This window comes from Montipora foliosa, chromosome 8 (genome assembly GCF_036669935.1).
Source record: "Montipora foliosa isolate CH-2021 chromosome 8, ASM3666993v2, whole genome shotgun sequence".
NCBI lineage: Eukaryota > Metazoa > Cnidaria > Anthozoa > Scleractinia > Acroporidae > Montipora > Montipora foliosa.
In genome coordinates, this window is record NC_090876.1 from 39,005,488 (window position 1) to 39,017,987 (window position 12,500).

General features: G+C 41.1%; 1 protein-coding gene across 1 annotated transcript in view; it reads left to right on the forward strand.

Moving 5' to 3' along the window:
- The first annotated feature begins 2,075 nt into the window (after positions 1-2,075).
- Positions 2,076-12,500, forward strand: part of LOC137967891 (fibrinogen alpha chain-like) — a 20,813-nt gene continuing 10,388 nt past the window's right edge. The window contains exons 1-3 of the mRNA XM_068814489.1: positions 2,076-2,262; positions 5,625-5,845; positions 6,582-6,672. Of these exons, the coding sequence (XP_068670590.1) occupies positions 2,145-2,262; positions 5,625-5,845; positions 6,582-6,672 (430 nt within the window). The 5' untranslated portion in view covers positions 2,076-2,144. The remainder of the gene's footprint in view (positions 2,263-5,624; positions 5,846-6,581; positions 6,673-12,500) is intronic.

The window sequence follows — 12,500 nt, forward strand, 5'->3', positions numbered from 1 at the left end:
CGGAGGGAGGGAGGAGTGCAAATCGGCCAAGGGCAACCACTCACAGTTGTGAATTTGCCTTTGTTTCAATCCCCGATAAATAGATAAACCGCATTTTTTTTTTAGCTGTAAAGAACGACCAGAAAGTCGACCCCATCCGGAGTTCATGACAAGCTCCAGACGCTATGCTTGATAAAATGTTTTTTCGTAATGGCCTCAAGCGATACTGTGACAGCTTGTGACATTACAGAAGCATACAATTTGCAATTGCGTAGTAGGAGAATGAGGAAGGAGAATTTGGCGAAAACGTTTGGTTCTGCAACTCTACAAATATTCCTGAACAGAACCAGAACTTCATATTGCAGAAATCTTGATCTGCGATGGAATGAGGCTCATCTGTTTAATGTATCGTCTATTCTTTGGAACGGATACTGCCAGATTTTTGCTGGAGAAAAAAAAAGTAGCAGCACTGCGTTCCGTTTTACTGTTTTGCATTTAGCTTGAGTACGAGAAATCCCTCGAGCGGATATTCGGTTGCGAACCAATCAAGAGGGTCGCGGTCATTTGTCCCAATCTCATCGGCCATTAAATTGAGGGACGTGTATTCTAAATTTAGGTCATACCATAAACTGATTGGCCAAAGCCAAATGACAGAACACAACACGGTCCGAATGACCAATATTGCCGATTCATAATATTTACACTCGTTTCGCTCGTTTTCACTCAAAGAGTTGGACGTCAATCCCACTTAATTTCAAATTCTGGAAGCCAAACGTTTCTAAATTAAATACAATTACCTGTTTTAGTAAAAAGCTAATTGAATAACAACTGGCTCGAGAAGCGGTTCGAGTTTCTCTCTGCTTGAATCACAACTGGCTCGAGAAGATGTCGGAGTTTCTCTCTGCTTGCAAATACGCGAGGTTTAGTGTTGTAGAAAACGAGCAACGACAGGCTTTTGAAAGTTGAAAAGCATGCTGGAGATTTTTTTTTTTATTTTTTTACCAGACAGAACTAAGTTTCTTCTCCTCGTCGGAGTTGTTGCAACGCGGTTTGTGCTGAATTAGGATGCTTAAGTTCTTGGAGACGTTTTTAATGGTTGCCGCATTAGCACTTATACAGGTATAGGAAATGGCATGAACTTGCCTGTGTGCATTTCGCGACACTTAGTGGGCTAGAGTGAAGTTTGAAATTTCTCTATAACCTCTTTATGCAGTCGCCCTTGATCAATCAGAAACGAAACTATTCTGTTGAGTAATTGAGATGATTGCCACAAAAACCGTCGTTAAGGTTTCGAAAACCTGTCCCATAAATTTGCAGTCTTGTTAAATTTACTGACGAAATACAGGGTAAAGATAATACCGGCTCATTTTTTGTTCGAATTTTCGAATTCAGCCAGTTGGGTTTTCATATTCAGTTTTCGGTATAACTTATTATGTTTCTTTTTTGTGCATGCTACAACGGAAGACATGGAAAAATTGAAGGTCAAATATCCTCTTAAGGTTAGCTTTTCGGTGGACGCAAATTAAATTAATACTAGTAATGAAAATGCCAGTATTTTTTGTTTACAAAAGGTTCCCAAATCATAATTGTCGCGAGTTTCTATCTGCCCGCTAAAAATGACGTCTATTTTAAGTAATTAAACATGGATGAATATTTCCTGTGTGAGGCCGGACAAGGTTTTCTGGAAAACAGATATCTTCATTTAACTTTCCGAAACATCTTCCTCATTCGGGCGAAAACACCATCTCGAGGGATTAACACTAAAAATTATAGTGTTTCTAATGGAAATTCAACTGACTATTGACACAACTTTATTCAATAAAGGCGCTTTCGACATTCAAATGAGTGAAAATGCTGAGCAATCTTTTAAAGACTTTATTTCAGTTAGCCAGAATCAAATAAATGTCGATCCCGATTTTTTCCCCTTAGCTTATAAGCAGCAATACTCCGCACAAAAACCTTCCCTCGTCGTGTCCGAATCCCAGGAAGACTGAAATGGTCAATAACTGTCAATCCACAAGGGTGATCATGAGGGGGAGAAGGGGGGGGGGGGGGAATGCCGCAGCTGCCATGTTAGATCACATATAAAAAGCGAAACTAATACGTGTTCAAATGTAAACCTCACTCGCTAACTAAAGGAAAGCTGCAACAGCTCTCATGAAGCCATGGCTCACTCACTGTGGCTAACTCGCCTGATATTTCCTTGCTTCTACTGTCTGATCGGAATTGTGCTTGTGTCTATGAGGGAAGACTTTTGCGGAAGATTTTTCGAGACCCGACAAAGTAAGTTACAAAACTTAACATTTCACACTGTGTTTTCAGACGTTTTACCTACGTTTTTTCAATTTATTTATTTTTTAGTCTAGAGGAGAATTTAGCTGAGTATTCATAAAATAATCCTAGGCAAAAGCAACTGTTGGGATACCATTGTGCCAAGCTCCTATTTTTACACGCCATTCAACGCAGAACCTTTTCACACCCCTCCATGGTAATTAAAAATCAAGAAAACAGGGGGGTATTTTAGAGGACTCTTCATATTTATAGAATGCCGCTGAAGGAAATGTCACTAGGAAAACCTTCCTACTTTTAATACTTCGAGTCAACTCAAAATGTGGGCTATTACCTATCTGCCTTCGTTTTCATTCAGTTTTCATTGATGTATATATTTTTTAATTTAGAGGAGAATTTAGCCAAGTATTCAGCAAGTAATGCCAGGTTAAGGTAATTTCCTTGAAAATGACTTACTATCCAGATTTTTTCAAACTTGGCACAATTGATCTTCATACACAGAACATTAAAAAAAATGCAATAAAAAGATGGAGTCACCGTACTTGTTTTCGCGCTGTATGCCCTTTATTCTAAGTGTTTTTTACCGAATTACGCGAGGAGCGTTCGAAACTAAATCAACCGGAAAACTGTTGTTATGTAAACCTGAATATTACTGAAAACTTGAACCTACTTGTTTGTCCGGGCTATAATCTTCAAGTAAAGTGATTTCAAATTGCTCGATTTTGCAAAGAAATGTAAGAAAATTGGACCGTTACAGTCATCATCTTACACTCAGTGTCGGGCTCCAGTTCCATTTTTCCGTCATTTATATGTAAATACTACAACCTCTACTATCCAACTTTTCAGTTTTCTGATTTCCGTGTACCTATTACTAGTAAATAAAACCATTAAAAATACAAAATGATAAAAACACCTCAAAACATTGATTTGTGTTTTAAGCATAGGGTTTTTGTAGTGCTTCAAACGCGAACAAGATATTGCCATTAAACCGATTTTAAGCGGCGTGAAAACTGCTTTCAGGTGAATCCCTGCCTTAAAGGCCTGGGAACGAGGCTGCGCGTAACCTTTTTACACCCCTAAATGGTAATTAAATATTATTGCGAAAACAAAAGGTATTTTAGAGGACTCTTCAGGCTTAGAATGCCGAAGAAAACGTCACAGTAGGCAAACTATTTTGACTACTTCGAGTGCACTCAAAATGTGGGTTATGAAGTAAATGAATGGCATTAAGGGAAATGATATATGAAATACCGTATTTACCAGGTTCGATTAAACGCGGCGGCGTTTATTAAATTTTTATCTTGTCCAATGCGGCGTTTATTTAAAATTCATATTTCTTAACTCACTGACATCAATTACGGTAGATGATTTGTAAATATTATTTCAAAACAGAGACATGTTTAAAGTTGCAATGTCTCGCCTTTTTTGCTGAGATAGAAGCGTAATTGCCTGGCTTGTGATCGACGTTCAGAGAATTTAACGTGTACTCGTTTTTTCTAAAAAAGCCTCGAATAAACGCTGCATTCGTCTCATTAGGTGCTGCGTTTAATCGACTTGGAGGTCGGCGTTTAATCGACCAAATACCGTGTAGGAGAGATGAAAAAGTTATTAACTTTCGTGTATTTCCTTTGCACACGAAAAATGAATTTTTTTAGCTCATTCACAGAGAGCTAATGTTCTGTCAGTGTTCTTAATTTTTGCTAGCTTATTATTTTGTCCCTGTTGCGACTTGATTCTTTTACCGATGCTGAGGGAACACTCGAGTGTAAAATGAAGCAATGAAATAGGTAAATATCCGTTAACACCAGTGTCGATTGTGAAATGTTGCCAAAATTAATTAATTCAAATTCAAACTAAAAGGATTGAACATCACTGGCTTCGCGCAGGTTTGGACAGAGGAAAGAAGTATTGCTCATTTAATTTAATTTTGTTTTCGTTAGTAGTATAAATAAAGGTAGACGAAATGCAAGCTGTAGCGTAACTGTGAGGACAATTAACTAAAATACTTAGAGACGTTTTTAACATTAACAATTTAGTTGTCTTATTGATACACTGAAGAAGCCAGGTGCCTTAACATGCGTAAATAAGTGCATTATACATTATCTGCTAGTTTCCATTGCTGCGCGGAGTTTCTTTCAAAAAAAAAAAAAACTCGATGCGTTTCTTGAGGGTCCCCAATAAGGTTTTCGGGATCGGAGATTTGGCCTTTATAGAGCCCGGGATTCGGGATTCTAAAGAAATATGGGATCGGAATTCGGGATTGCATTTATGGACGGGACGCGGGATTTAGCGTTATTACGAAACGGGATCCGGGAAATCGTCACTTTGAAGCCCCGAGATCCAGGAATTCAGAATGCAGAGCCTCACCCCTATGGTTTTCACTGCGAGACTTGGCGTGGTAAAACAAAGCTTTTTTTGGTCTCCCGGGACAATATGGCCGCCGTGTGACAAAGGCGAATTGTGTAACCTTGCTTTCCTGCCAATGTCCCGTTTTTGAGTTGCATCTCTGAGAGCGTCTTTTGCATGAGCAAGATTCTCGGGATAACTTCTTTCACGTTGGCATAATTTAATGTTTTGAATGAGCTCTTCAAATATTTTTTAAGAGTTTGCTCTGAGAAGTCTCTGAGCCGCGCCTTTTATCAGTGAAGTCTTTTTTGACTTATGATGGGTGTCACGAGGAGAAGTGCGTGTTTTGAAGTGTTTATGTAGGTTTGAAGTGCGTGTCCACATCAAGCACTGGGTTGTTCTTGAACCTTTGTGAATGTTTGTATCCAGAAATGTCATTTCTGCATCTGAAATTTCAGCCGCGAAATAATTGTGGGCGGGTGGTGTTTGTTTGCTTGTTCAATGAACCGCAGCATTTCGGTTTCAGAACTTTGATTGCTAATGCTAAAATTAAGGTCAATAGGCCTTTTGCGACAAACGATCATAAGGTACAAAATCCGCCATGCTGGAGGGCAAGCTCATTATTATTCCCCCACTGGGACATTAAAACAAAGGCAAGCCAAGCTTGAATGGTTCAGATCTCTTTGTTTTAATGTCCCAGTGGGGGAATAATAATGAGCTTGCCGTCCAGCATGACGGATTTTGTACCATGTGATCGTTTGTTTTAAAAAGGCCTATTGGATCATGAAGGTTGGTGGAAAAGACTAACAAAGTGTATTCCAAATCAACTCTAGTTGTAATTGACGACGAGGTCTGGACATCATGCTGTGACGTCATGACCGGTATCGGGATTGGCCGATAAAAACTTTAGGGATTTCGAGATGAAGGGAAAATTTTGGTCGGGATCGCGGGATTGAAGGACCTTATTTCTTGTCAATCCAGTATGTTTCTCTTATCTCTCATTGCTTTAGATCACGTGTTGGTTGGTCATAACACAAGTTCTATACTTGTTGGTGACGAGTTTGAATGCCAGGTGAAGTGTATCGCTACCAAGACCTGCCAGTCATTCAATGTCCACCACGCGACTGGTAAAGCGGACAAACGCGTCTGTGAATTGAACAACATAACACGGCAAATGAAACAAAGTGATTTTAAAGCGATGAAAGGGTCCAACTACTATGGCTCGATTAAGGTCAGTTGATATAATAACAGTAACTTTGTTCATTTAATTCAATGTAAGGGAAGGATCCAAGGTATCCTGCAATAGGTGAATGTAATTGAGAGCTGATTTTGATGAGGGAGGAAAACCGGAGAACCCTGAGAAAAACCCTCTGTATCAGATTGAGATTGACTGAAACTGCAAGTATAACGTCATGGCTGAGGCTAGGGTTGAACCCGGGTCGCAGAGTTGAGAAGTGGGGTTGATAACAGCTAAGCCACACAGGCCGGGGCTCGGGGATGTAAATAAGGTGCGTTTCAACCTCGTTCCCAGGGTCCTCTCTCGAGGAAGGAAGAGAGAGGACCCTGGGAACGAGGTTGGGTGCGTTTTTTTTTAATATCAAAATTCAAACACGTCATTCAAACTTTAAATTTGACAATTCAAACTTTCAATTCGACAATTCAAATGTTAAATTCGACAATTCAAATATTCAATTCGGCAACGCAAATATTCAGTTGGCGTCACAAGTCACAGGTCAATGTTTTACCAATACAGAAAGAATCCTAAACAATCATTAAAGGGAACGGCCTTTGGCCTAATTGAATTGATTTGCCGAATATTACCCAATTGAATGTTTGAATTGTTGGATTGAAGGTTGGAATAGCTAAATTGAACAATTGAATTGCCGAATGCACCTTTGAACTTTGACCCTAAAAATGCAGAAATACTAACCAAGGACCTTTTAAAAAAACATTTTGTATGCTTTAAGGTGACATGCGTCGATATTTCTCATGAAAAGGGAAGGAAGTATACGGATAGCACTCATTGCCATACTGGTTACAAAGGAAAGCGTTGCCAACGTGAGTCTCTCTTTAGGAGAAAGTAAATAATGTAAGAACATAGCTAATTGTTAAAAATTCTCATGTTAATCAAGAGGTTGCTGTGACTGTTATGATGATAATGAATGAGTTGCCACAAGAGCCATGGCTCTTGGTTGTCATTAATCGGTTCCCTGTGTTATACGCAAAGGGTTCTGGGATCGCCAGGGGGCAAAGATTGCAAGATTGCAAGTCACTATAAATGTATGGGGGAAACTTACTGCGACGTCCAAAAAACGATTTTGGAGAGAGATCAACGAGTTTTTCGACACAATTTTATGAGAAATCGATGTGGGCAATGTTGATACGTGGCAAGTGTAAGTTTTTATTTGAATAACCGTGAAATATGAGATAGAATGTAATGAAAAACTTTCATGCTTGCGCAAGGTTCATTGTGAAATTGACATCGCGTCATGATCTCGCAATATTACAAAATTAGGTATAAATCTGGAGGAAATTACTTAATAAAGCCTTTTCAGTTGTATTTATCTGTGTACAGTCTGGCTTTTGGCTTATTTTTAAGCTCATATATGCAAATAATATTGAAAATATGCCTAGTGGCGATCATTGTGCTGTGTGGGGTTGCGACGAGGTACCCAGAAAAGCAAAAGGTTCTTTCTCACGTTGGAATATTAAGATTTTACTCGCCCAGGAACAACAAAGATGTTTTATCGTGGGCTAGAGCTATTAATCGTGACCAATTCAAGGTTACAATGAGTACGAATGTCTGTTCAAATCATTTTGTACGAGGTTACAGAACGTCTGAATGCCCTACACCAACTTTGTATATAAATTGAAAGGGTACGATTGTGAGAGTAAACCTCGAATACCTGCTCCAAAGATCAGATCCACAGAGAACAAAGAGAGAGAGCCAAGAAAAAGAAAGCAAACTGGTATTGCAGATAAGGTTCCTGCTAAGAATGTGCCCCTTGTGGAAGACGGATCAACATTGGGAAAGAATATTGACTTCGAATATCCAGCCTCACTATCCCCCGCAGATACTGATACGTTTTCTAAAATTGAAGTAGCCACGCAGACAGAGTATAAAGGCCGGTGAAAGAGAAGAGAAGATATTTCATTGACCAAGCAATTTGTCCCAAAAACTGTTACCGTTACACAGGTGTAACTAGGTCTAGGCTTGATTTGTTGTTTGAATTTTAGAACCAAAGGCTACTAACTTACGTCCCTGGAGGGGTAGTAAGAACACCAAAAAGTCATCAAAAAAGCGAATCACTAAAAAACCCCCAAGAAGACTAATAATGATGGAGTCTTGACAAAATGGGAGAGATTTGTTCTTATCTTAGTGAGAACAAGGAACGTTTTACGGACAGTATGGTGTTACCCGTGACATCGGATCACGTGAGTAGCACGTCTTGCGAATCATGTGAGTTTAGTAGTTCGTTCGAGTTCGAGTTGTTGTATGTACAGTGAGTAGTGCACGTTTTGATATTAAATCGATGTGAAACTTCAAGATTTGAGCCTCTGAATCCAGCGAAACGCCCTATAGCGTTACCTTCTCATACATGGTCACTTCGAGCCGGATTGTTCCTGTGGTGATACTCCTTGTGTTTATAATTCTTGAACCGGTCAATTCTTGTTCACACTCACGTGCTCTGGATATTTCTTCATTCTTCGACTCGACTACCTATCAAGTGATGCCACCCAAAGGGATTCGAAACTTTGAAGGAAAAGGGCATCGCCCATGAAGTTAACGAGCAATTGGGTGCCCTGATCGTCGATGTTAACTTGGACAAGTACAAACAAGCGCCAACACTGCATGTGTCGAAGCTTCGTCAGCAAAGGGAATCTCTGCGCGCCAAATTGGGAACCCTGAAGGTTTTAGACGAAGAAATCCTGTCAAATGTGAAAGAGGAGGAAATTGAAGACGAAATCCGCGAAGCAGATATTGTAAATGAATTGATTCAACTCACAATTACAATGATCGAAGATTTTCTGGAAGCTTCGAGCCCCCAACGAAGAACGTGGACGCGCCAAAACACAAGACACCGGTAAGCCCTTCTGTATCTGCTGATTCTAGTGATGTTAAACCCTCAACTGACTCTGTTGAATCGCCAATAAGGCTTAATGTAGCTACAGAAGTTGGTCTTGGAAATTTGGAACTCTCAAATCATTCTGCCCAACTTCCTAATAGTAATCCTGCTGCCAGTTCATCCATACAAGAAACAGGCCCTCGAGTTAAATACCAAAACTGCACGTGAAAAAGTTTGATGGGGAAGTTAGTACATGGCCCACCTTTTGGGATGCCTTTGAATCCTCTATCCACAAGAATCCTAAATTGGCTCCTATTGACAAGTTCAATGATTTGAACTCACTTCTCATGAAACCAGCTCTTGATGCCATTTCCGGTCTGTCTCTCCCCGCATCCAATTACGAAGAAGCAATTGCAATCCTTAAGAAGTGGTTTGGAAACAAACAACAGATTATAAATCGCCACATGGATATTCTTTTTAATGTCAGCCCAGTAAAGCCAAGAAAGCTCAGGGAACTGTATGACACTTTAGAGTCTCATGTAAGAAGTCTTAAGTCCCTAGGACGCCCTTCAGGCTCCTATGGAAGTTTACTATCATCGATTATTATGAACAAGCTGCCTCAGGAGCTGCGATTGATTATTAGTAGAGAAATAAAGGATCAAGAATGGCAACTCGATACTATTATGGGTGTATTAGAAAACGAGTTGGAAGCCAGAGAGCGTGCAGTCCTTCATGATGAGTCACAGTTATCAGCTGAAGGTCAGGCATTTCCAAACTTCCAGATGCGTTCAACTACATCTGCCTTATTTACGAAACACTCAGGACCCACTTGTACGTATTGTAAGCAGAGCCATCCCTCTAACTCCTGCAAAATGGTAACCAATCCTGCTGCCCGCAAGGATATTCTCATCAAACAAGGAAGATGTTTTGTTTGCCTCAGAAAGGACCATCTCAGCAAAAACTGTCCTTCAAAGCATGAATGTTTCAAGTGTTAGGGTAAACACCATATCAGCATTTGTCCATCCAATGGCAACAATGGTACCAATATTTCAAGAACAACACCCAAGCAAGAACATCCTCAGAAGCAACCGGGGAACTATTGTCCCTCAGGCAGTAATAAAGGTGGCCCCAACTCTGGCGTAAATTCCTCAAGAGCCGCACCCACACAGGAACAGACCCAGAACCGTTCGAGGAATTCAAGACAGAACCTCACAGCCTTATACGTCAGTGCCTCTACTCTAGTCCTTCTTCAAACAGCCAATGCACTAACCTACAAGCCAGGAAACTCAGCAGTCAAAGCGAAAGCCCGACATCCTGGATAGTGGAATTCAATAAACCTGTGTGAGTGCAAGGCTAAGAGGGCATCTGAATTTACCAGCTGAAAGCAGTCAAAGGATATCCATCAAGACATTTGGCTCAACGAAGGAGAACAGGCAGTGTGTGGATGTTGTTCGACTCTGTGTTGCCACTGGTCATGGGGAAGGTGTAGAACTATCTGCCTTTGTGGTTCCCATCATTTGCGATCCTCTGCAGAGCCAATCTATTGCAGAAGCTACCCTCACATATGCTATATACGGGACTCGAACTTGCGAATTATGGTGCTGGTGAAGATAATGTTGAGGTTGATATTATGGTTGGATCAGACCAGTATTGGAGTCATATGTCTGGCAGGGTGATAGGGGGGAGCATGGCCCCACTGCTATTGAAACCAAACTTGGATGGGTGTTGTCAGGTCCAATTCCAGAGGGAATACAAGTTGACAGGTACCAAAGTAATTTCGTCACAACACATGTTCTAAAGAGTGGAGTAAACCCTGTTGATGTTACTAACGAGACCCTCGATGAAAATTTAAAGACATTCTGGGAACTAGAATCACTTGGCATTAGACCAAGGACATTGGACATTTCCACGAGCAGATATCCTTTAAGAATAACAGATATGAGGTCCATCTGCCCTGGAAAACACCACATCCCAGTCTTCCAGGCAACTATGAGCTAATCAGGAAGCGCCTAGAGAACCTTCTTAAACGTCTTCGCCAAGAGCCTGAAGTCCTGAAGGAATATAATTCTGTAATAAAGGAACAGCTACAAAGAGGCATAGTTGAAGTTGTGGAGAAACCTAGCGAAGGAGGAGTTGGTAGGGTTCACTATATACCGCATCATGCAGTCACAAAGACCGACAAGTCAACAACCAAGGTTAGAGTTGTGTACGATGCTTCCGCGAAATCTGATGGTGTAGCCTTGAATGATTGCGTGTACACTGGTCCATCCCTTGCAGAGAACATATTTTATGTACTTTTGAGATTCCGCGTTAATCAAGTGGCCTTGACTGGTGATGTGGAAAAAATGTTTCTGATGGTGGGAATTACAGAGGAAGACCGAGACGTCTTAAGATTCCTATGGGTGGATGACATAGACAAGTTCTCGCCAGAAATTGTGATTCTGAGGTTCACTCGCGTTGCATTTGGGGTCTCATCCAGTCCTTTCCTGCTACATGCCACAACCAAGCATCACATTGAACATTACAAGGAAGCCCATCCTGTATTTGTGGAGAAATTTCTTTGCTCGATTTATGTCGATGACCTAAGGTCTGGAGCCTCCGAGGTCGACGCGGCTTATGAACTATATCTGAAGTCCAAGCTGAGGTTTGCTGAGGGAGGATTCAACCTAAGGAAGTTTGTGTCAAATTCCCCTGAACTAACAAACAGAATCCAGTGTAATGAAAGCAGAAAGTCTAATGCCGATACGTCTAGTGTTGAACTTGGGCATTAACAGTCATCCCAAGCTCTTCTGGAAGGGCATGTTGTTTCAGAAGAGGACAAGACTTATCCTAAGAGGTGGTGGAGTAGAAGATATCGGCAGGTCGGAACAAAAGGTGCTTGGAGTATGCTGGAACCCCTTGAAGGATGTATTCAACCCACCAAGAGAAATGTTGTTAGTGTTGCTGCGAAGTTCTATGATTCCTTTGCATTCCTTTCACCAATCATCTTAGAGTTGAAGTTGTTCTTCCAGGAACTTTGCAAAACGAAAATTGGTTGGGATGACCCCCTGAATGACAATTTGTTGAAGATGTGGCGCAAGCTGCTAAATGGGTTAGAAAGTGCTATTTCCAAGGAATTCAAGACAAGGTTGTCAGTTGTAGTCTTCATGGGATTGGCGATGCATCCAGTAAAGCCTATGCTGCAGTCATCTATCTGCAGATGACAACGACCGTTGGAGGCTATGTCAAGTTGGTTGCCTCCAAGTCCAGAGTTGCCCCTGTGAAGGAATTAACTATTCCAAGACTAGAGCTTCTTGCCGCCTTGGCATTAGCGAGACTTATCACACATGTTAAGGAAGCTTTAGAGCATGACCTGTTGGACTGACTCGAGAGTAACATTGTTTTGGATTAAGGGCGAGGAAAGAGAGTGGAAGCAATTCGTCCGAAACCGAGTAAATGAGATCAGGAACCTTGTTCCAGCAAGTAGATGGCAGTACTGTAACGGAAAGGATAACCCAGCCGATATCCCCTCGAGAGGATTGAGTCCCGTGGAGCTGTCAAGGTGTCCGCTTTGGAAGGAAGGTCCCAAGTGGTTAACATGCTTTACAGAAGACCTCAAGAGTGTGTTCAACAGTACACACATCCCTGAAGAATGTTTCGTAGAAGTGAGAGCTGAGGAGAAAGTGAAGTGCCAAACCTCATCCTTATCTCTTGCAGGAACTGAACCTTGTGGTATAGCGCAGATCATGAGAGCGGAAGACTTTAGTGATCTGCAGAGACTGCTAAGAGTTGCCGCCTTGGTTTTCAAGTTTGTAAGAAACATGAAGTCATCGCTGAAGA